Source organism: Pseudorasbora parva, chromosome 8 (genome assembly GCF_024679245.1).
Source record: "Pseudorasbora parva isolate DD20220531a chromosome 8, ASM2467924v1, whole genome shotgun sequence".
NCBI classification, from domain to species: domain Eukaryota; kingdom Metazoa; phylum Chordata; class Actinopteri; order Cypriniformes; family Gobionidae; genus Pseudorasbora; species Pseudorasbora parva.
The window spans coordinates 17,162,919-17,187,453 of record NC_090179.1 but is presented as its reverse complement, the minus strand read 5'-3'; the positions used below and the strand labels follow the sequence as shown (position 1 = coordinate 17,187,453).

General features: G+C 38.2%; 2 protein-coding genes across 3 annotated transcripts in view; one reads left to right on the top strand and one right to left on the bottom strand.

Moving 5' to 3' along the window:
• Nucleotides 1-5,936: 5,936 nt before the first annotated feature.
• trpc2a (transient receptor potential cation channel subfamily C member 2a) lies at nt 5,937-17,754 on the bottom strand. The gene is made up of 12 exons (XM_067451618.1): nt 17,032-17,754; nt 16,529-16,732; nt 11,012-11,176; nt 10,705-10,879; nt 10,100-10,300; nt 8,008-8,170; nt 7,812-7,904; nt 7,528-7,720; nt 7,271-7,398; nt 7,063-7,132; nt 6,853-6,985; nt 5,937-6,593 (listed from the first exon to the last, which is right to left on the bottom strand). The coding sequence occupies exons 1-12, from the start codon at nt 17,644-17,646 to the stop codon at nt 6,220-6,222; spliced, it is 2,514 nt and encodes an 837-aa protein (XP_067307719.1). The 5' UTR covers nt 17,647-17,754; the 3' UTR covers nt 5,937-6,219.
• A 5,412-nt stretch (nt 17,755-23,166) lies between these two features.
• Nucleotides 23,167-24,535, top strand: part of robo2 (roundabout, axon guidance receptor, homolog 2 (Drosophila)) — a 606,500-nt gene continuing 605,131 nt past the window's right edge. The window contains exon 1 of one of the 2 annotated variants that reach the window (XM_067450218.1): nt 23,167-23,315. The gene's annotated coding sequence lies outside the window, so the exon portion shown is untranslated. The remainder of the gene's footprint in view (nt 23,316-24,535) is intronic. The other variant, XM_067450216.1, reaches the window with a different exon arrangement.

Here is a 24,535-nt window from a genome sequence, read left to right as displayed (position 1 = left end):
TAAAATGTTATATATATACAGTACACACACCCACACACACACACACACACACACACACACACACACACACACACACACACACACACACACACATATATATATATATATATATATATATATATATATATATATTAGTCTTGCTCAAATGTTTGCACACCCCTTGCAGAATCTGTGGAAATGTGAATAACACAAATTGCATGTTATTTTTGTATTTAGTACTGTCCTGAATAAGATATTTTACATAAAATATGTGAACATATAGTCTGCAAGACAAAAAATAAAATCAGATTTTATAAAAATTAGCCCGTTCAAAAGTTGATGTACCCTTATATATTCTTAAAACTGTGTCAATGCCTGGATGATCTACGGCTGTTTTTTGTTTTGTTTTGTTTTTTGTTTTTGTGTGTGTGTGTGTAATGGTTGTTCTTGAGTCTCTTGTTTGTCCTGAGTTGTTAAACTGCCCAAAGTTCTTTAGAAAATCCTCCAGGTCCTGCAAATCCGTCAGTTTGCCAGCATTTTTTGCATATTTGAACCCTCTCCAGCAGTGACTGCGATTTTGAGCTCCATTGAGTGACCTAAACACAACTATTAAAAGAGGTTCAAACAAGGATGAAAAAGTTTTCTCAAAATCATACAATCAAAATCAAAGTCACTAATGGAGATAGTTCAAATACAGTGAGGAAAATAAGTATAAGTATAAAATTGAGTATTAAATAAGTATAAAATAAGTATAGCTATTTTGCAAGTTCTTCCACTTGGAAATCATGGAGGGGTCTGAAATTGTCATCGTAGGTGCAGAAACATACCACTGTGAGAGACATAATCTAAAAAAAAAAATCCAGAAATCACAATATATGATTTTAACCATCATAACTATTTATTTGTATGATACAGATGCAAATAAGTATTTTAGCACTTGCCTATCAGCTAGAATTCGGACCCTCAAAGACCTGTTAGTCTGCCTTTAAAATGTCCACCTCCACTCGATTTATTATTCTAAATTAGATGCACCTGTTTGAGGTCGCTAGCTGTATAAAGCTGTCCACCCCATACAATCAGTAAGAATCCAACTACTAATATGGCAAAGACAAAAGAGCTGTCCAAAGATACTAGAGACAATTATCCACCTCCACAAGGCTGGAAATGGCTACGGGGAAATTGCCAAGCAGCTTGGTGAAAAAAAGGTCCACTGTTGGAGCAATCATTAGAAAATGGAAGAAGCTAAACATGACTGTCAATCTCCCTTGGACTGGGGCTCCATGCAAGATCTCCCCTCATGGGGTCTCAATGATCCTAAGAAAGGTGAGAAATCAGCCCTTAGTGTTGGTAATACACTTTGACGTCATGGTTTGAAGTCATGTATGGCACGAAAGGTTCCCCTACCTAAACCAGCACATGTCCATACCCGTCTTAAGTTTGCCAATGACCATTTTGATGATCCAGAGGAGTCACTGGAGAAAGTCATGTGGTCAGATGAGACCAAAATAGAACTTTTTGGTCATAATTCCACTAAACGTGTTTGGAGGAAGAAGGATGATGAGTACCATCCCTAGAACACCATCTCTACTGTGAAGCATAGGGGTGGTAGCATCATGCTTTGGTTGTGTTTTTCTGCACTGTATTAAGGAGAGGATGACTGGGGCCATGAATTGCGAGATTTTGGGGAACAACGTCCGTCCCTCAGTTAGAGCATTGAAGATGGGTCGAGGCTGGGTCTTCCAACATGACAATGACCCGAAGCACACAGCCAGGATAACCAAGGAGTGGCTCTGTAAGAAGCATATCAAGGTTCTGGCGTGGCCTAGCCAGTCTCCAGACCTAAACCCAATAGAGAATCTTTGGAGGGAGCTCAAGCGACAGGCCAGAAACCTGACTGATCTAGAGAAGATCTGTGTGGAGGAGTGGGCCAAAATCCTTCCTGCAGTGTGTGCAAACCTGCTGAAAAACTACAGGAAATGTTTGACCTCTGTAATTGCAAACAAAGGCTACTGTACCTAATATTAACATTGATTTCCTCAGGTGTTCAAATACTTATTTGCAGCTGTATCATATAAATAAATAGTTTTAAAAAAAATCATACATTGTGATTTCTGGATTTTTTTAAAGTTTTTTTTTTAGATTATGTCTCTCAAAGTGGACATGCACCAACAATGACAATTTAGTTCACACTATTTAGTTTTGTATGGTACTTGGAGTTTCCTATTGTTACTGTACTAGCATCTTGCATTATCCAAATGCTGTCTCTCTAAAAAACTTTCAATTTAATCAGAAATTGTTTAAACATTCAATAAGTGGATAAATCACTACTTACTGCTAGCAGGAATATAGTTGTAATTGCCCCTTTCTTCAGTTTAAGACGCTGAGCGAAGCTTGCTTGAAATTGGTTGAACAAACGAACGATTTTGAATTGAATTGTTGCGGTATCCTATTATAATAAACCTCAACCATGACTGTTGACATTTTTTATCTGTGGGAAGGGTAAAGTCCTCACGTCTCCTGCACAGCCTGGAATATGATATGTGTCCATGAGAGCTGCCGTTTTTGTTATCCTCGCGTGTCGATTGTTTACCTGCAGTCCCGATGATTCAGCTCCGTCATTTTCGTCTGACAATGAACATGTTCAGACATATGCAAATGTTGGGGGCGTACATATTAATGATCTCCAGCGGTTGCGTCACTGGTGGCGTTATGTTGAGAATCACTTATTTTTCGTGGTGTTTTTCATTCACAAGATTTACATAAGAAGTAGAAGAAATGGAGTTTGAGACTCACAGTGTGTGATGTCCATGTGATGTCCATCTTATTATTTCACTAAGGCAAGGTAAATTACATTTTTCCATTCTAGGGCACCTTTAAAAAAAAAGAAGCATGACAAGTAAAATAATTCTTCTTTAGTATTTTTAATTCCGGTTGAACTTCTTGGCTTCTTGTTTCTGACATCATTTCTTCTGACTCTACCACTCTGGTGTCTCAACTCTCAAGGCAAACTCATTTCCCCCCCTCTTGGAGGTACGGCGTCCCAGCGGGGCCACTCTGCCTGTGTGCGAGGACTCCCCAGGCTTCTGATGCAAACAGCAGGTGTGAAGCAAGCTGTGATGTGCCCACAGCCACACCAGGGCCCCAGGAACACACACCGCAGCTCAAGGTTAATTAAAAACAACACCAAAATGCTGACTGGTCCCCAGTGAGAGGGAGTGCCCCGCACTGTGTCAAGTGCTGGACCATCAGGGGACCGTAATCTTAATGCGTTTACTTGAAAATAATGTCATACTTTCTGACGGAGACGGACCCTCATTCTCCAAGCATGTGTCTCATCATAATTTATGAATTTTGTGTGCTAATTCACAATAAACATCATGTAAAGATCTTTTATTGAATGGGTTTTTATAAACTGTTCAGGGAATGTTGGACGTGGCACACAATTCAATCAATGTAATAGCTAAAGAAAGTTTTAAAGCCTTCAATCATTGTGAAAAATTGCCTCTAGGCTGTCTTTCTCCCTTACTGGCTTTTATATATATTTGCTTGTGATAACTTTAGGTAATGTTTTTGACTTTGAAGGACTTTATTCGTACTTTGGTCCTTGGTTGTTATATTTCTCACTCTCTCAGATACAAATAAAGTTACAGTAAAGAATAAATATATATAAATGCATTAGTGAGAGAGCGGTTGCATGTGAATTAATTCAACTTGCCAGCGTGTGGTGGGCTTTTTAGTTATAAAGAAATATATGCAGGAACTTTTAATTTTCTAAGCTATTTTGTTTATAAACCACAGAACATTGTTACAATACATTTCTGTGCTACTGAACGATTTTGTGTGTGCATGATCTGCAAACTTTATGTTTATGTGTGTGCATTACAATGCAGCACACATTCGTTTAGAACAGCGATTAACTTGTGTACAATAAGCTGTTTGAGCATCCAGATGGTATAATCAAACACCTCTTGTGGAGCGCTCTCGGGGTATGCATTTATTTGTCCTTTTATCAGTTTGGAAACAGAGTGTAAAACATAGAGTGTAAATGGAGGCAGTGTCCGTGTCGTGACGTCACCCATAGGATTCTGATAAGCCGTTCTGAAGCTTAAAGTAGAGATGAGCTAGGCGTTGCCATCTTGCGAGCAAGTCATCGCGAGTCACTCCCGGATAGCAGATAATGGGCAAAAAGAGGGGATGTGGGCGGAGCTCATGTGACGCAATGACTATAGATGGCAGATAAATAGCTATCCATCTGTCACTCAAAGTAACCACGCCCTTAATTATGCAGAACTTAAAGTCTTTATATAACGTAAACGAAAGAGAAAAATTCACCCCCCTCACAGTTGTCATGAAGGTCAAAATTAACCGTACAGGTAAAAAACACAATTTGTACCAGGCTGTAAACATGTTTTTTTTTCTGCTGTAAAGTTGTGAACTTTAACATGGGGCTCAATGAGATTCCCTCTGGAGCCTGTCCCTAGTGGCCAGTCGAGGAATTGCAGTTTACATTACTTCCGTATTGGCTTCAAGGGAGCTTGTGGGAGGTTGCCACTTGGTGTTAACGTGGAATTATCCTGTTGCGCCCAGAGGCTATGACAAGAAACTAGTCCATGTCAAGCTTAAAGCTTCATAGCAGAGCATTAAAGTTGATTAGTTGACTAGTATGTGCAACCCCTAGTTTCGAGTTGTTCTGAAGTACACTATTGTAAAAATTACACTATTGTAAACAGTGACAGACCTTGCCTGCGGGGACTGTGTCCTATTGTGTATTCTACATCTGCTCCGTCATGGACACAGGAGCAGTCTTCACCCAGGCCGCAATGTCGAGCTCCCCGCAGGAAAGCTGCACCCGTCTCAGCGCCTGCCAAGCCTTCCAAACTGCCGGCAAAACATGGCTATAATGGCCAACTCAAAGATAAAGGGAGCTGCTCTTTAGGAGACAGTGGACACTCAGATGAGGGTCGGCAGAGAATCTTTTGTTTGTTCAAAAATAGTTTACTTATGTCAAAATTTCTTAGCAAAAGAGCAGTTTCCTCAGTCTCTTGGTCAAAAGGGTTGATAGGGGGCAACGCAACGCCTTGCCCCTGTCCTGCCGCTCTTTAATTGTCAACAGGCAGGAGTCTGCAGTTTGAGGACTCTACACCTGCACAGGGCAGAATCTACCACATAGATCTTCCATATGTAGCACTGCCCTAATGGTCAGTCCATATGCATAACTCCACAAGTTACCTCCCTATTGGCAGGATATGGCCTCCGTAGCGACTTTTTCCAACTGGATAAGGCATGCTTCCCCAGAGTTATCCAATTAGTCGTGGCTGTATTGGGTGTAAAGAAAAGAACAGCAATCGACATCTCCTGGACAGTCCGGTCCTTTTTGACAAAGTGACTTACATGGGGTGCTGGGAAGGGGCAGTGAGATTTTCCATAGGGATTACAATTAGTCAGTTCAGTCGGAAATAAGGTCGAACGTGACTGACTGATAGGGAACATCTAGCTTCCCTATCAAAGCTTCTAGGTTACTAAATGTAAACGTTCCCTGAAGGAGGGATCGGAGACATAACCGGCTGACGGGGAGTGGCTTGCAATGCAAATCTCACTCGCCATTGTTCACTGGCTTGTTCTGTTCTGCTCTGAAGCCAGATCCCAAGTCGTCAGTTCAGTCTGATGTAACGACTCCATTCCCTCCTTTAGGGGATGAGGGTTACCTTAGTAAACCTAGACTTATTAAATTGTAATATTTCACAATGTAGAATATGGTCATGCAGAAAAAGGCATTAATATGTGCTTTATAAGTATCCTAGTAATGTGCATGCTAATAAGCAACTAGTTAATAGTTAATAACCTTAAAATAAAATGTTTCTAAAATAGTGTATGTTCTATAAATATATTTTTATTTTGCGAAAATACATTGTTATTTTTTTATTTTTTTTGGGGGGGGGGGTGGGGCATTCATTTAAGGTTCTTAAGGATATTTTCACAATGAATATGAAATATAAGCAAATGCTCGGCAAAATCTATCATATATTTTTTGGCATCATCTAAACCTCATTATTCTCATAAAAAGATATATCTGTCTAGGCATTGTGATTTAAATATCACTTATGATACAAATTACATATTAAACTTGACTACAGTCAAATTTTATCAGTAATTCAAAGTGCTATGCATGTATCTAGAAACTTCTTACTAGATATTTTGTCAGGGAGTGGCTGTGCACTGCGACACGGCAGTGTTTGTTTCTCATACATCAGGAGTGCCACCAGTCTCAAAAGTAGTTTCTTCTCCTGGGACGGGCTCCACAGGGCCCTCGGACTCGGGCTCCTCCCTCTTCTCTGAGACGATCCCTCCTGCTTTGATCTCTCCTTCCTTCACCTCGTCGTCCTCTTCCTCTGTAAGCTGCTTGCTGATGTGCAGAGCTGTATTTTCACACCCCATGGCATCGTTCTTATCAAAGTCACGGAAATTGTTTCTTGCCCCCATGATGTATTTCCCCAGAATGTTGGCCTGGTCTGGCTCGCTTTTGCGCCGCCACTGCAGCTTCTGGTGGAAGTCCTTCATCTCTGTGTGCAGCCGGCCGACAACTTTATTCAGCTCGGTTATCCTGTTCCCGACATCTGAGCATCAAAACAACAGCAATTAGTAGCATACTGCTCTCAGTGCATGAATAGTACACAGTTTCTATGAATTTCCTGGGGTTGGAACCTACAACCTTGTGGTTCCCAGCACATAGTTTAGACCTCTAGGCCACATCACCCAGAACAGGTCATGTTTAGGTAGTTGCATGTCACGCTTATGGCTTCTTTTTCCCCGTTCTTTACTGAAATACTGCATGCTTTTAGATTATTACCCAGAGATGCCAAAAGTATGACCTACCTTTACGCTTGCTCTCTTCAAACTCTCGGCGTGCGGCTTCGATGTATCGGTGCACTAGAGCCTTAGTCACCTGCAGGCGGTATGGCACTCTGCCCTCACCTTGACCTCCGCTGTTATTCAGGGTATTGCTAGACTAAAAAAAGTATGAAAAACACCTCATCAGCCAAATTTAACGGAGGATCTAGTGATAGAAACCCCTCAGATACCCACCGCAGATGTGATGGGAGGATATTCTGGGGCTTTTTTGTTACAGCAACAGCAAATCTTGTGGAAGATGCTTCTACACAAAACAGCGAGGAACATGAAGGTTACACAGGCTCCTAAATGATCGGAAAAACCTCATAAAAGTTCACATACTCTCCATGGGACATTATACAAGGTTTGACAGTACCTAGCGTTGCTTATGAGGTTTTCTTACCTTAAGACATAAAAGAGAGCCTTAGGCGATGGGATGATATTAAAGGGAACTGGCATGGTGAGACCCTCCCTGAAATAACTGAGGTAGAGTTTAGAACGAGCAAACTTCCACTCGACATCTGCATCATCCTGTGAGGAGGAGACGTTTTAAACAAAAGATACATAAATATTCTTAAAAATATATTTTGTTTTCCGTGGGAACGCAGGTTTAAAACGACATTAACCCTTATGTAAATAATGGCTGTAATACATGCTCACCTCAATTCTCTGAAATGAGTTGGAGATCATGGCAATAAGCATGTTCAGGAGCACTATGACGATGAGCAGTGTGAATATCCCATAGAAGATCCTTCCTACAAACTCAGCCAGAGCATAATCAGGCATGTCTACAAATTCTTGGTTTGCCATTCCAAACATGGTCCAGAAGAGGAAGTTAAATGTGTCATTAAATCTAAAACAAATACAAGAGACACAAACATTTATAATTAATCTCCAAGCAACCGAACACGTGAAATTACATGCAAACTTAAGTTATTAATCACCTGCCAAGATGCGGAGAAACAACATATGGGACGTATATGTTGTTTATTCCACACAAAAATGCTGTTCCAATAATCATGAGGATGAACATGAACCTGTGGATGAAGAAAACCATTTGATGAAAGCCATTTTAATCGTGAGCTCCTCTTGTAAGCATATTGGACGTGCAATCGCGAAGATCAAACCCAGAGATCTGACCTCATCATGTCATCGATCATTCTTCCCATGGATATCTGCAGGGTTCCCAGGGATTCATGGGCTGGCAGAATGTAGGCGAGACGTGTGAAACTCAGCATGCTGGTCACGGCAAAGAGAGTCTCTGCAATCAGCTGAGGATCCTCCTGTTTCCAGTCCTCACGTACTATTCAGAAACATAATAAAATGTATATATTATTAATAATAATAATTGTTTTAAATGAACTATTTTAAATACATAAATATAATTTTTACAATATTTTGGTCCCACTTTATATTAGGTGGCCTTAAGTACTATGTGTATGTACTTACATCGAAAAATAAGTACAATGTACTTACTGTGTTCAAATTGTATTTTAACACACCTTTGCTGATATTGAGGTGGGATACGGGTAGAGTTAGGGACAGGTGTGGTGATAAGTGTAAGGGAAGTGCCAACTGTGTAATTACAAATGTAACTACAGAAATTAATTACAGACGTAATTACATGGTATTTTTTAAAATGTAAGTACAATGTAAAAACACGTATGTACAAATTAAGTGCATTGTATCAAATGATTAGTTAAAATGTTAGTACATAGTAATATTATTTTATATGATAATATTTTTAATAAACAAATAAATAATGATACAATTATTCTACTACTATAGCTACTACAAAAAATACTTATTATTGTAATAATAAGTTATAATAATTATTATAATATAATAATAGTTATTATAATTTAAATGAAATAATAATAATTTTAATGCATATATATATATATATAGAGTTATATACAATTATTCTACTACTATAGCTACTACAAAAAATACTTATTATTGTAATAATAATAGTTATAATAATTATTATAATATAATAATAGTTATTATAATTTAAATGAAATAATAATAATTTTAATGCATATATATATATATATATAACATGATAGTTAAGATAATTGCAACTTTATATCTCCCAAATCAGACTATATAACATACACTTTATATCACGCAATTCTGAGAAAAAAAGAGATGTAAACTTTGCGTGATGTAAACTTTTTTTTTAAATAATGTGGCAGTAACAAAGCTTCCATAATATTAGAGCTGGGTAAAAATGTCTCAATTTTAATGAGGCACAGCAGAGCAAATGGGTGGAGATACATGGCCTAACCCTACCCACAACTCAATCCCTCCACCCCATTGGACCTTCAGAGAGGAGGAGCTAGACTATTCCCACTCCATTGGACCGCCAAAGAGGAGCTGGTCGTCATTAACCTGGTCGTCATTAAAGGTAACTTATTGAGGAGCTGACGACACTAAAACAGCTCGGAAACAATACGTCATGTAACGTCACATTTAGCTTACCTCAAAAAAACAAACAAACAAACAAAAACATTTTAGTAATTTTAAAGGTAGAAGGCCTATTGTAACTATTATTATAAAATCTATTTAAGTGTTTATACAAATCAGTTCATTTTAATATTAGTAATGTAGTTCCAACTGACTCTAATGTTTAGTTTACAGCATTAGGTCTAGTTGAGAATTGTTCTTTTCCTTGAGAAACTGTACTGTGCTTGATATATAAATATAATCAATATCGAATTGAATCGCATGCTTGTGAAATTTGTGTCAATACCCAGCCCTAACATACTATTATACTTTATTGTATATTATATTCAGTAGTAAGGATATTATGTAACCCCTACTGTTCGGACCGGGACTCGAACCCCGGGTCCGCCGGCATGAGAGTCAGACGCTCTAACAAGGAGGCTAAAGGCTGCAACCACTATTGTCAGCCGCTAGAGCATCTCTTGAGGTCAGAGGAGTGAGGTTTGCTTGCACAGCAACTACTACTAGCTGGCCTCTGTTACACTCACCCCCCTAAACCTCACTCCCACCCGGGTCACGGCACCAATGTAACCCCTTCTGTTCGGACCGGGACTCGAACCCGGGTCTGCCGGCATGAGAGTCGGACGCTCTAACAAGGAGGCTAAAGGCTGCAACCTCTAGCGTCAGCAACTACTACTAGCCGGCCTCTGTTACAATTATATGGATGGTTTAAGACAAAAAATAATAATATTAAAAGTTAAATAAAACCTATGTGAGATGTCACCTGTGTTGGTGAAATAGTCACAGAGCTCTTGTGTGCTGGAGTCCTGACAGAGGAAATGTCCCTTTAGCATGATGAGAATGCGCAGTGTGAAGGATGCCAGATACATGCTTAGCACCATCATATCCAGAATGTTCCATAAATCCAAGAAGTAACTCTTCAAACCCTCAAGCCAAACTTCCTTACACTCAAACCAGAAGAAACCTACCAATATAGAAAATCAAAACATTTTTTGTATATAATAATCATCCATCCATCCATCCATCCATCCATTATATATTAGTGTATTACATCCATCCATCCATCCATCCATCCATCCATCCATCCATCCATCCATCCATCCATCCATCCATCCACCAATCCATCCATCCATCCATCCATCCATCCACCAATCCATCCATCCATTATATATTAGTGTATTCCATCCATCCATTAGTTACTTATTAGCATGCATAACACTAGCATTTTAGCTGTTTATTAATACTTATAAAGCACATATTCATGCCTTATTCTGCTTATATCTCAAAGGCAATTATTGATTAGACTCAGAAATGTAAAAAACTTTTAAAATATTTTTCTTTTGATTTTTCTTTAGCAACACAACATACCTGCAACCCATATCATGTGAAGAGAGTTATGGAGAATGTTCTGCTTTCGGGAGGCGAAATCGCTACGGTAGATCTCCATGAAAATCGACTCCGTCAAAAGGGTTATGAGGAACCACATGTATGATGCAGAATGTAACAGGAACTTAATCACGGGAACCTTCAGCAATTTACCAAGCTGGTAGAACAAAAATAAATATTTTAAATGCTTTTAACTAGTTGAATGCTAGTTACATAGGCACATCAGCCTTGGCATTTGATTTCTTGATTATTATGAGGATAACTATTATCAGCACTGACTAAGATTTACCTTGGACTTAGGGGCGATCCAGTAGACAAGGCACAGAAACGGCATGGTAATGAAAATCCCCAAAGACACCAGCAGTTTCCAAGCAGTTCGACTTCCCCTCCAACCGGACAGGCTCCCGCACCAAATGGAGGAGAGCACTTGCTGGCAGATGGGATGAGTCACAAACTAGACGAGGAAAACAAACAGTCAGGCCTCCCAGCCAACTGTCAATCAATCAGGCATCCCATACGGCATCAACGCAGGGGTCAAACGACTGTGCGCTTTTGAAAGATGATGTTCACATGTCTTCTGTTTCTTCTCAAATCCATTAGTCTGTGTGGGAAGTGTAAGTCTACACAGCGTTACCTGAACCAGGGTTATTATAGTTTACTATAGCCACTATTTCATTACGCTGCTATTGCATTAAAACATGCAATTCATTTAAAGTCCTTAACATGTTAAAATAGTTTTATGCAATTGATGCAAATAAATTACCGAAGTATGTTAAGCTGCGTCATTAAAATAATTTTTGTAACGCAGTTAGATGATCTTAGAAGTCAGGAATTTATCACAAGCACACTAAGCATCTAAAGCACATGGAAATAACATTTTCATTCTAACTCTTTAATCCGATTCTGCTTCTCTGTTTGTATTCAGGCCATTTTAAACCGTTATACTCTGGGAAAGTTTTCAGTGATCCAGTAATCGAATTCATTCAAACGGTCTAAAACAGCGCTAATGTAAAGAAGGCCAGGCTGATTACATCAGAGTCATCAGAGAGAATAGAGACTCATGGCCGGCCAAGGCTCATTGATGCACGTGGGGAACGAAGGATGGCCTGTGTGGTCCGATCAAACAGACGAGCTACTGTAGCTCAAATTTCTCAAGAAGGTAATGCTGGTTCTGATAGAAAGGTGTCAGAACATGGGGCTGCATAGCTGCAGACCAGTCAGTGTGCTCATGCTGACCCCTGTCCACCACCGAAAGTGCCAACAGTGGACATGTGACAATTAGAACTAGACCAAGGAGCAATAGAAGAAGGTGGGCTGGTCTGATGAATCACTTTTTTTTTACATCATGTGGATGGCCGGGTGCGTGTTTGTTGCTTACCAGGGGAACGCATGGCACCAGGATGCACTATGGGAAGAAGGCAAGTCGGCGGAGGCAGTGTGATGCTTTGGGCAATGTTCTGCTGGGAAACCTTGGGTCCTGCCATCCATGTGGATGTTACTTTGACACATACCATCTACCTAAGAATTGTTGCAGACCATATACACCCTTTCAAAACGATACTCCCTGGTGGCTGTGGCCTCTTTCAGCAGGATAATGTGCCCTGCCATGAAGCAAATATGGTTCAGGAATGGATTGAGGAGCACAGTGAGTTTGAGGAGTTGAGTTGGCCTACGAATTCCCCAGATCTCAATCCAATCGAGCATCTATGGGATGTGCTGAACAAACAAGTCAGATCAATGGAGGCCCCACCTCACATCTTACAGGGCTTAAATGGATACTGTTATTCCCTTAAAGGTGCACTATGTAGTATTTTTGCAGTAAAATATCCCAAAACCACCAGGCCAGTGTTGTATATTTTTTTTAGTTGAGTACTTACAATATCCCAAATGTTTCCAACGATTTGTAAATTGTGAGAAAATTGCTTTTTTAAATAAGGACCAGGACGTTTCAGCATTGCGTTTGAGCGAGTCGTCTCTCAATCGCGTCATATCTGCGTTACCCTCGGTTTTATTCTGCAGAAGCGCTTTTCTCTTAGCAGTGTGAACATGTCACAGCAGAGCCGAGCGAACGCACAGAGTAACGTCATAAAATCATTTTAAAACACAGTTAAATCTATCTAATATGATAAACAGAGCTGCTTTACCTTATAATCATGACCGGAAAAAGCGGAAGTGCGCACGCCCAGCGACTGTGTCCCGTCTAGACATGTGCCGATTTTCGATAATGCGATGTATCACGATAATGAATATGCACGATATTGTTATCTTGGGCACTTCAAAATATAAATAATAATTTTTTAACAATTATTTTATTTTTTTATAATGCACTCAAGAATACTTTGCCCATCAACCGTATAAATGCTCAACACCGCTGTATTCTGCGTCAAAGGGAAGCGCTCAGGTGTAAATGAGAAGCACATGAACAAGTGAAGGAGACGGGCTGAATAAAGTGCCACTGGATGACAGCAGAGGGCGCTGATGAACTACAGAATGCAGCGGTTACCCCGGAAACCCCCCAAACAAAAGCATCCGCTAGTTAAGTTTTTAAAACAGCCATTTGTTTTTTGTAATCTCAATGTTGTTCATCACAGCACCAAATACTTAATACTTAAAGACTTAATAGGCTACCGGTATTTATTTTCAAACTTAAACATTTTTATGTGTTAATTTGGACTACAACTTGCCCTAATGATTATAATTTTTTGTATTATTTGTTATTGTTCAGTAAAACTTTGAGACATACGACTTCATTAGTTAACATGTTAATTCATTATTGCCAAACTGACAATGAAAAATACTCATAAAGAATTAATTATTCTAAGTAATGTTAATTTCTTAGTTACTGTTTAATAACATTAAAATCAAAATCAAAAGAACCTTTTTAATGGACCTAAAATGAAATTAACAATGATCAGTATCATATGATCAATCTTAACTAACATTACCAAAACATTATACTTTCTGTAACACATGTAGCTTTTGCTCAATCTTAGTGAATGCATTAAATAATGAGACCTTATTGTAATTTGTTACCTGTTGTTCTTGCCTAATTCTTTTGCACTTTAATCTGTTTGAAAATTGTACTTTTACAGCTCTGAAAAAAATCAAGAGACCACTTAACATTGATTTCTCATTGATTTCTCAATGTTAAGTGGTCTCTTGATTTTTTCCAGAGCTGTATATATTTTTGGTGCATTGTATTATTGTATTTAAACATTCAGTTAAAAAAAAAAAAGATAAAAAAAAGTTATTTTTGTTATTACAAAAATAGTTCTTAAAGCTGTTATGCTATGACAACACTTTTTTTGCAACTTATTTCAATATCGTGATAATATCATATATCGTGATAAAAGCTTCCTCAATTAATCGCAACATGAGAAATTGATATCGGCACATGCCTAGTCCCGTCCCCTCATAATAAAAGTCCCGGTACTTGCGAGGCGTCTGTTTGTATAACAATCGCTCCAGCTGCCATACTCAGCTGCACAACACTCGGTCCTGCTCTGCTTCACACTACAGTAACGTTAATAACCGCATCCATGAACATGATTTCTGCTCGAGTCCTATTTTCCACCGGCTGTGAGGTGAAGACCACATGTCCCAAGATGCTGCGCTCACACTTGGTTTCATCAAATATGCCTTTGTTTAGAATAGGCGCCCTCAAGTGGACGGAAAGTTGCATAGTGCACCTTTAACTAAAATGAGTTGATACATACCTCTCTCGTCTAAATGTGCGTGCACTTTACCACTCTGACACGCGGTAACGATCTGATAGCATTTAGCTTAGCCCACTAAGCCCAGTTCATTCACTATGGTACCAAACAGAGATCAAGTTAGAAGCAACCAAACACTTCCAGGTTTTCCCTATTTAAATACAGTTACACGAATAGTTGAACAACCTAGTATGGTGACATAAAATAAAAGTGGTGCTTTTCTAACTATAACGCATGGCGGAATAGCACTTCTGAGAGTACTTTATCCCGGCTGAAACATCCTCCCTCACACCCCTCTCATTTTTGTCAATACTTTTCTTGTTGGGGCACATGACTATTAACTAATTGATTAACTAATATGTAATTGAGGTTATGGGGTTTGAATTAATTAAGAATTAGTTAATAGTCATGTGCCCCAACAAGTGAAGTCATAACATAATGCTACCATTATAAATCATTAGCTAATGATTAATTAAAGCAGACAACTTTAAGTTAAAATGAATGGCTTTGACCGGTAATTAACACATTCCTTTACATTAATAGTTAATATAATATGTTATTAAGGAATTAATACATTATGGCACATTTAACTAATAACAATTTAATGATTACTTAAAGGTGCACTATGTAGTATTTTTGCAGTAAAATATCCAAAAACCACTACGCCAGTGTTATATATTTTGTTCAGTTGAGTACTTATAATATACCAAATGTTTCCAACTATTTGTAAATTGTGAGAAAATTGCTATTTTAACTAAGGACCCGGGACGTTTAAGCATTGTATTTGAGGGAGTCGCCTGTCAATTGGGTCATATCTGCGCTACCCTCGGTTTCAGCTTTTATTTGGCAGGAGCGCTTTACTCTTATCAGTGTGAACAAGTGAACGCACGGAGTAACGTCATAATCATAACCGGATGAGCGGATCAGTGCAGGCGCCCGGCGACTGTATCCCGTCCCGTCATAATAAAAGTCCCGGTATTCGCGAGGCAGGCATTTGTTTAACAATCGCTCCAGCAGCCGTGCTCAGCTCCACAACACTCGGTCCTGCTCTGCTTCACACTACAGTAATGTTAATAACCGCATGCATGAACGTGATTTCTACGTGAGTCCTATTTTCCACCGGCTGTGAGGTGAAGACCACATCTCCCAAGATACTGCGCTCACACTTTGCGTCATCAAACTACGCATTTGTTTTGAATAGGCGCCCTCCAGTGGACGGAAAGTTGCATAGTGCACCTTTAATCTATTAATCACGTTTAATTCTAAGACTGTTTAAGACTGTTATTCTGCACTGAATGTTCAAGCCCATTATCCATTGTCTATCCCTGAACCTAAAAATATAAAATCAAGCAGAATTCTCATATTCAACTTTCAATATTAAATCAAAAAACGAATGAATGTACACGAATGTAGCTTATTATTATTATTTTATTTATTCATTTTTTAGGGAAGCACATACATGTGAAGTGAGTGATTTCTGAGAAACACTGGTGAAAGTGGTTTGGAGCAAGCAGCAAAACACACTTGTAGCCAATCAGCAGTAGTCGCATGTCGCTTAAAAAGTAGACGGTGTGCAACATTGTTTTTGTATGTTTTTTCATAACCCATGACATGTTGTTATAATACTAGCTGAAGTTAAAGGACAGTTTTGTCATTGTTTGTCTGAAGCTGGTGTGCTGAAGGTGACTAACAACTAACTCTTGTGTACTAATACTCATGTGTACTGTATCTAACGGAGGCCTCAAGACTTCAGCGTCTGGTCTTTAGTGTCCGTGCTGGTTCGCATCCCACTCCAAGTGTGTTGAGAAGGATGTTCATGTTTTGTTCTTCCTTGTGGTTTATTCATCATCTTCGCTTTATTTTTCACTAAGCTTAATTTTGCTCTGCTTCAGCTAGATACATCCCCACTTGCATTGTGCGTTCATGCATTTTGTGGGCGGAGCAATGAAGGGAGGGGTGTGTTTGTTTAGGTTGATTTCAAATATCAACAGTGTTTCTCCAAAAAGCTTACTGCACCTTTAATATCGATTTTTTATAATAATAAAAAAATTATATCACATTTATCAGTTGCTGCAATCGAACCAAGGGTTTACCTGTTTTTGATTGTAGTTTACCGCTAGACGAAGACGAGCGAGGTTGGGGATGCCTTCCTCAAATGTCTGTTCATCTAGCTCTTCATCCTCGCTGTCCTCCTCAGCACTGTTGAGGATGGTGGAGACCTCGCTCTGGTTCCGGCACATTCCCAGAAGCTCCACTGCAAACTCCTGACACAACGCTTCCAAAGCCAGGTACTGAGGCTAAACATCAATAAAGAGTGTTAAGAAAGAAATGTAAAAAATCAATGAATTAGTGTGTTCACATGTAAAAACAAATGCTAACTAAAAATTGCTCTTGATAAAATCACGACAATGCAAACAAATTTGCAAGAGAATTGAAATGGAGGCATTAAAAAAAAAATCTGAAGTAACGTCAAAAATCTACAGATTTGTTTGCTTAAAATATTTATTAATGAAATGACATGGATGTAAATACAATGATTTTTTAATGTTATTTGTGATGTTTTAATAAATCAGTGCCATTTTTTTTTTTAGCTCACCTTGAATTCTGGTTCTTTCTTAGAAAGTTTGCGCAGTTCTCGGCTGTGGTGGAAGGCGCTGAGCATTGCGTCTTCCGATGTGATTGACAAATATGCGCGGCTTGCGATGCCTCTGTACGTATTTATACGGGACAGGGAGAACTTGAGCAAGTCATATTGCCGGCCATTACGGCACTCCAGGCACGCGCACGAGATTGAGTGAGGCATAGGAATATCGTGGCCTCTCTGGGTCAGCATCATTACGATCTCATACAGGTCCTTCTGGCAGGCCAAAGTTAGTGGCGTCACTCCGGGTGCGAACTGAGAATCGTCAATGGAGTGGTCGAAGATGGCCATGCTAAAGGAACGAACGTCCATCTTATTGCCTTTTTCTTGATCCAGGCGGTCCAGGAGGTGTTTGACGAATCTGGGCTGGTTGGTGTCAACGGCCACCAGTAGAGCTTCGTGGATCTGACGGAAGTCAAACTTGACGCCCAAAAGAAGGGAAGTCATGATGTCTTCACTGCCCAGTCGGATGGAAAGGTTCAGCGCTTCCCTCCATAAGCGATCCTCAGACTCTTCCAGTTGACGGATAATCCCATCACCAAGGGAGAGGAGTCTGTCCACCCAGGCCATGTTGCCTTCTTGGATGGCGGGGATCAGCTCCGGTGGAAAGTGAAGCTTTTTGTTCACAATCTCCCGCCAATTATCTGTCTGCTCAAAGAGACAGGAGATGTTAAAAACACCCACCAAACCGGCAGGTGAAATAACCTCAAGAAGCAAACCAAACATCTTCTAAAACATTTAGATTTATTACTCTTATTCTAATCAAACTGGTGACACTTTTTGCGTGTGTATTTTAAATTATAATACTGTTTGGGGTCAGATTTTTTCTTAAAGAAATTGATATCAAGAATGCATTAAACTGCTCTAAAGTGGCTGAAAAAAAGATCTGTTTCAAATGAATTCAACCAAAATATTAAGAATACAAATCAGCTTATTAGAAATTAGGCTTTGCCATTACACACTTTAATTGATTGTAAAGCCGTTTCTATTTGAATTTATTTTAAAATGTAATATTTTTTTTTATAATATTACAATTTTGCTCTATTTTGATAATATGTATACAGCATTGGTGATCATAAGAGACTTTTCGATGGTATACTATATATACCTAAATTATTTATATGATGAATTCACCAGTTGGATAATAACATTTCTGAATTCTAATTGGCTAATTCTCATTCTATATTAAAAGGATAGTTCACCCCAAAATGAAATCAAGTTGTTTTCTCACCAAGTTGTTCCAAACCTTTTTGAACTTCTTTCATCTGCTGAACACACAATACGATGTTCTGAAGAATATGAATAGCTGAACGTTTCTGGTCCCCATTTACTTCCATTGTATTTTCCTCCATACTTTGGAAGTCATAGGGGCCCGTCATCTGTTTGCTTAACCATATTCTTCAAAACATCTTTTGTATTCAGAAAATCAGGATATTTGATGAATGAATTTTTGGGTGAATTAGCTCTTTAAAGTGTCAAGTTTCTATGTGGCTTGGAAACCTTAAATGGCCTATGGTTCTTCTAATAAATTACTGCCTAAAAACACCTTGTATTTATGATAAAATATCACATTTGGAGCTCATTGCATTCAAAACTAAACATCTGAAACTCACCGTAAGGCTTTCCATATTCTTTATAGGAGCAGCTCAAATCAGTCAAGACGTCAGACCAAAATAGCAAGCAGCTCTCTCATGTCAGCTTGAGAGATGAATCCAGAGAGGAACAGTGTGGTTGTGTAGACCCGTTTGGTGATTTTGTGCCTCTGTACCAGCCTTGTTTTTGTCTACTGATGTATCATCTTGTTCTGGGAATTAGCCTGTACCACCCACTCAGCACCAATAACAGAAATGCTCCCCAGGGGGAACACTCATTAGCACACAGTACTGTTGCATTTCATTTGGATAATTACAGTTTAAGATCTGCTTTTACAATGCGACTTTTGTGGCTTGATACGCTATTGAGCTCTAATAATGTTTAATGATTCTTGTCATGTTTACCCAAACAAGCTGTATACCTTGAAATCTTGGGGAAAATTGGGAAAATTTAATGTTAAAAGTGATGTGTTACAATATAGTGTTACTCCCTAAATATTAATTAGTTACTTTTTTATGGAAAGTAATGTTCATATTCATATTACTCACCTGGCTGAAGCTCGCTCTGTTCCAGGCCTTGGAAGTGTTTCTTTTTCTTTTCCTTTTTTTGCAAGTGTTTACAAGTGTTTAAAACCTTAATGAATTCAACAACATAGCCTATATAGCATACACTGTCATTTTTCTTTTAAAAACACATTTAGAAAAATTGTTATATTCTGAATAATTCCCTGACCTTAGAGCTACAAATGCCATGCAAATGATCTCTTAACATTATACTGGCTATATTAGCTATACTGCACAAGTCATTCAATTGAAAGTGGAAAGTAATGTGTACTCTTTTTCTGTTACAACCAGTGTTGGGGAAGTTACTTTGATAGTAATGCATTACAAGTGTAAAAAAAAATTCCTGTAAAATTTACGGTAAAAAAAAAAAAAAAAAAACTGCAGCTGTGGTTGCCAGAACTTTACCGTAAAGCAACATTATAGGTTTTACAGGACAGCTTATTTTACTGTATATTTTACAAAACCATATAATTTAATGGTTTATATTGTAGTAATTACGTATATACTGTAAAAAAATATTATATGTACGGTAAAAAGGCATTTCATATAAAATAATGTCAAATTATCAACCTATTGAAATAATAACAGTTATGTACCTTTGAAATATACTGACAAACACATGTCTGATGAAAAACACATAAGGAATCACAGCTCATCACAAGCAGCTTTTTAGGAAAACATTAATATACGGAAGATGTCATTCACACAAACACTAAACACAATCATGGTAACATATGAAATGTAAAAAATGCAATAAACATTCATTTAACAACATTAGATGCAACATAAAACCCTAATGTACATAACTGATTAGAAACAATAAGAAGAAACATACTTATTTCAACGAAAACCATAAAATGTAAAGTTTCACGCAGGGAATTGGATGTCAATTTACAGTTTTTTACTGTAAATTATACAGTGACTTGTTCTTTTTCACTTCCAGATAAAATAAAACACACCTGTAAATGTAATGATATTTCACTGTAACATTAAATTAAACATAAGGTTAGACCTATTACAGTTATTCACCATATATAGTATGGAAACTTTTTTTTATGGTAGCATTTTCACAGTCTTTTTATTTAAACATATTTTATTATTGGAGGTTTGCGTAATATTTTGAGTTGGCATTTTTCTGTTTATAATTATTTTAAGGAATACAACTGCAACTACGATTTCTCTCAACATGAGGACAAGAGAGCTGCCAGTCAGGAAAACAAAGTAACTTGTGTTATTTATTAGAAAAAATAAGATATTTTGTAATTTTAAAAGTAATACGTTACTTTTTACTTGAAAAAGTAATCTTAAATCCCCTAACACACAAATGAGTGCTACATTACTATTTTGGTTCATTAGTTTAAAAAATATTTCTGATTTAAGCAAATGATTTAAACTGAAAAGTAATGTGCATTGTTTTTAAAGTAACTCAAATATTAATGTGTAAATTAATGCTTTAATTAACTTTTTGCATAAAAAAGTAATCTGATTACATTATCTACATTACTTTTAGTGCATTACCCCCAACACTCAGCACTGGTGTATAGTACAAGACAGCACATTAGGTTCTCAGCTAGCACAATACATGTGCTGGCATTGCTTTGTAGCTTGTCAAACTTGGTTTAAGCTAAACTTATCTGGAGTTGATTAGCATGGGAAGAGATTCTCTGAAAGCACACAAACAAAAGCATTAATCATTAAAGAGCCATGTCGCCTCCATCTCAGTCGTCATGATAATCAATTGATTATGACCCTTTGCCACTTCTTTTACCGGCCTAATTTCGAGAAGTACACCCTACGTCCTTTAGAATGTGGCAAATTAATTACCCCGATGGAGTCTGGTGGCCCTGTCAAACCCCGTCTGGAATCACGCTCCGCTGCGGCAGCTGACAGCGGCGGCCCACTCCGCCTTTGCAATTCTAATGAGTGGTCATTCATCAGCCTCTGACGGCTGGACAATCCACTTGATGTTTAAATCTGCTGATAATATCAAAAACATGCGCTTGCCGTAATCCGCAAATTATTACTTAACTGTCGATCATATTAGTTTAAATGTAAACAAGATTTATAGGACTACTCTGCACAGTTTTCATGCATTTATAAAAATCTTCCTCAGAGATTTCACAGAGATTCTTCAAGTAGTTAACGGTTCATTTTAGAGTAATTCCAGTGGTTTTCTTTTTAGGACATAATGGTTTAATGCAATTGCTGCTGTTATTAATTGGTTTACATTTACTTGCATTGCACTACCATCAGTCTTGCTTGGAAGGTAATGATGACAAATGCTTGTTCAGTATGAGACATGTAAACCATGACTTTGTTTTTTCATGATCTTGTTTCAATCTCTCATATTGGAGAGACTGAATAAAGAGTTTAGTTGCTGTTGTTAAATTGGCGATAATTGCCTTGTTTCTGATTAACATTGACACTCAAGGATGGTGAAGTGGACAATGGAGTAATGTGGTGGACTTTTCTTTTGGTAAAAGTGCGAAATTATATACTGGCAAGTCTTTTGGCATGAATCACAACATACACAGATCAGGCATAACATTATGACAGGTGACGTTACTAAAACTGATTATCTTTTCACCACGGCACCTGTTAGTGGGTGGAATATATATTAGGCAGCAAGTGAACATGTTGTCGTCAAATTTGTTGTGTTAGAAGCAGGAACAATGGACAAGCATAAGGATTTGAGCGGGTTTGACAAGGGCTAAATTGTTATGGCTAGACGGTCAGACCATCTCTAAAACTGCAGCTCTTGTGGGGTGTTCCGGGTCTGCAGTGGTAAGTGTATATCAAAAGTGGTCCAGGGAAGGAATGGAACCGGCGACAGGGTCGTGGATGGCCAAGGCTCATTGATGCACGTGAGGAGCGAAGGCTGGCCTGTGTGGTCTGATTAAACAGATGAGCTACTGTAGATTAAATTTCTCAAGAAGATAATGCTGGTTCTGATAGAAATGTGTCAGAATACACAGTGCATCACGGTTTCTTGTGTATGGGGCTGCATAGCCGCAGACCAGTCAGGGTGCCCATGCTGACCCCTTTCCACCCCCGAAAGTGCCAACAGTCGGCACGTGAGCATTAGAACTGGACCAAGGATCATTTTCTTTTACATCACGTGGATGTCCGGGTGCGTGTGCGTTGCTTACCTGGGGAACACATGGCATCAGGATGCACTATGGGAAAAAGGCAAGCCGGCAAAGGTAGTGTGATGCTTTGGGCAATGTTCTGCTGGGAAATCTTGGGTTCTGCCACTCATGTGGATGTTATACATACCGCCTACCTAAGCTTTGTTGCAGACCATGTCATATACCAGTTCTCTGCTCCATCTCTTTATCCATAAATAGATTATTTGCCTGCAGAATGAAGAATGAAGAATACCCCCTTTTTTAAGATCTTACAAGGTTGCTGATGTTATATTATCTTTGTCAACGTTAGGCAAAGCCATATTCTAGGTAAACATTTTATCACTTTTGTTTTCCCAGAAAATCAAACCCATGACCTTGATGTTGCTAGCACCATTCTGTACCGGTTGAGCTTCACTTCACTCAAAGAAAAGCTGTTTCAATTGGATGGCTCCCCTCCACCGAACCGTTCAGAGCAGGAATCGTGTAAGTATTCAAGTCAAACATTAAATACATTTTAAGGCAAGTTAATTTGAGAGTGAGACAGGCCGGCACAAATCCGAAACAATGAGTCTGAAGGAAGCTGTGCAGATGCAGGGCCACCTAATCAAATTGCTTTCATTAAGTCTGTTGAAATGACAGAAGCTTTTACTTCACTTCTATTGGATTACCAGGAATGCAGCTCTCTTATGACAATCTGCATTATCGAAACAATCTCTCTCCTCCTCCTTTACTCTCTTTTGCCCCCCCCCCTCCCTCCCTTGCGAGCTCCATCTCTCCCTTGCTTTGCAGATGGGATGAGCCTGGGAGGAAGGCAGAGTGCTTTGCCAGTTGTGTGTGAGAGAGGGCAGGAATTCCAACCGTGCGCAAACTATTCCGAGAGCAGCTCCCCTCGTGCACAGGAAATACATAGCAGATGCGTTTTCAAGCTATGCTCAGAAGATACCTGCTGATAGAGGTAAGCTAGGCAAGAGGAAGTTCATCTATGTCTGTGCATGTGGGTCAATGTGGTTGTCACATGGTGTGTTCACGGAGGTCAGTGACAGTGATCTCACATTAGTCTTACATTACTGTTGAGTGCACTTTAGAGTGGATATTGTGTGCTTCAATATCATTCATACAGTACGTAATCTGTTTCTGCTTTGGTACTTGTCATCTTTCATTGGTGGACTTTATCCAAATCCACTGTCAGTCTCTGTAAGTATGAGGACAGAGCATCTTGACGGATCTGGTGTGTTAAAGGACCAACTATTTTCTTGAATTTCAGAGTTTTGGCCAGATCCATCCCACCTCTGTTGTTATAAGACGTTTGCTAGTTGTATTTTTTTCTTTTTCTAAAACTCTTGCATAGGGCTAACTACTGACAAAGTTTCAGAATTATATGAATGATTCTAGAACAGGTCGTTGCTTGGAGACATGTCAGCTGCTTTGGCTTCTTTTGGAACTGTTTTTGTTGGTGGAGGAAAAATGTAATTGACCACAATTCAGAGTTTTTAATTATATATATCTTATATATATCTTATATATATGCTGATACTCACTCTCACTGATATTGCATAAAATTGGTAGTCTGGCTTCTGACTGGTCAATATAGCTATTACATAAAACACCTGTTTACCATTTGCAGTGAATCATATTGTGTATTTTGTGCATAGTATGATAGTATCATTTTCTTATGTCAGAGATTCTTCCAGTGAAAGGATACCTCTTGATAAATTTGCTTTACATTTATTTTAAAAAATAATTTTAATTCTGTAATAGATTTAAAACCTTACTTAGTTTTTATTTTAATATATTTTACTAATAATATTTTTTTTTTATTTTTTTTTTTATATAGGCTGATTTATAAAATATTAGCTTGTCTTTGTAATATATCTATTTGGATGTGGGCTTATTCAGATATTAGTGATTAATGCATTTTTATTTTATTAACTGGGTTTATTTATATAATATAAATTTATTTTTTATGTGTATCATTCTCATCACAAATGAAGAAGCATGAATGCATTTTATTTTATTATGTAGAACTATTTATATAATATTGTAAGGAATATATTTGTAATATTTATTAGTCCCAGATATTAGTCATAATTGCACTTTATTTAATTTTGTTTTATTTATTTTTATATTTTGTAGGTTAATTTATATAATATTAGCTTATATATATATATATATATA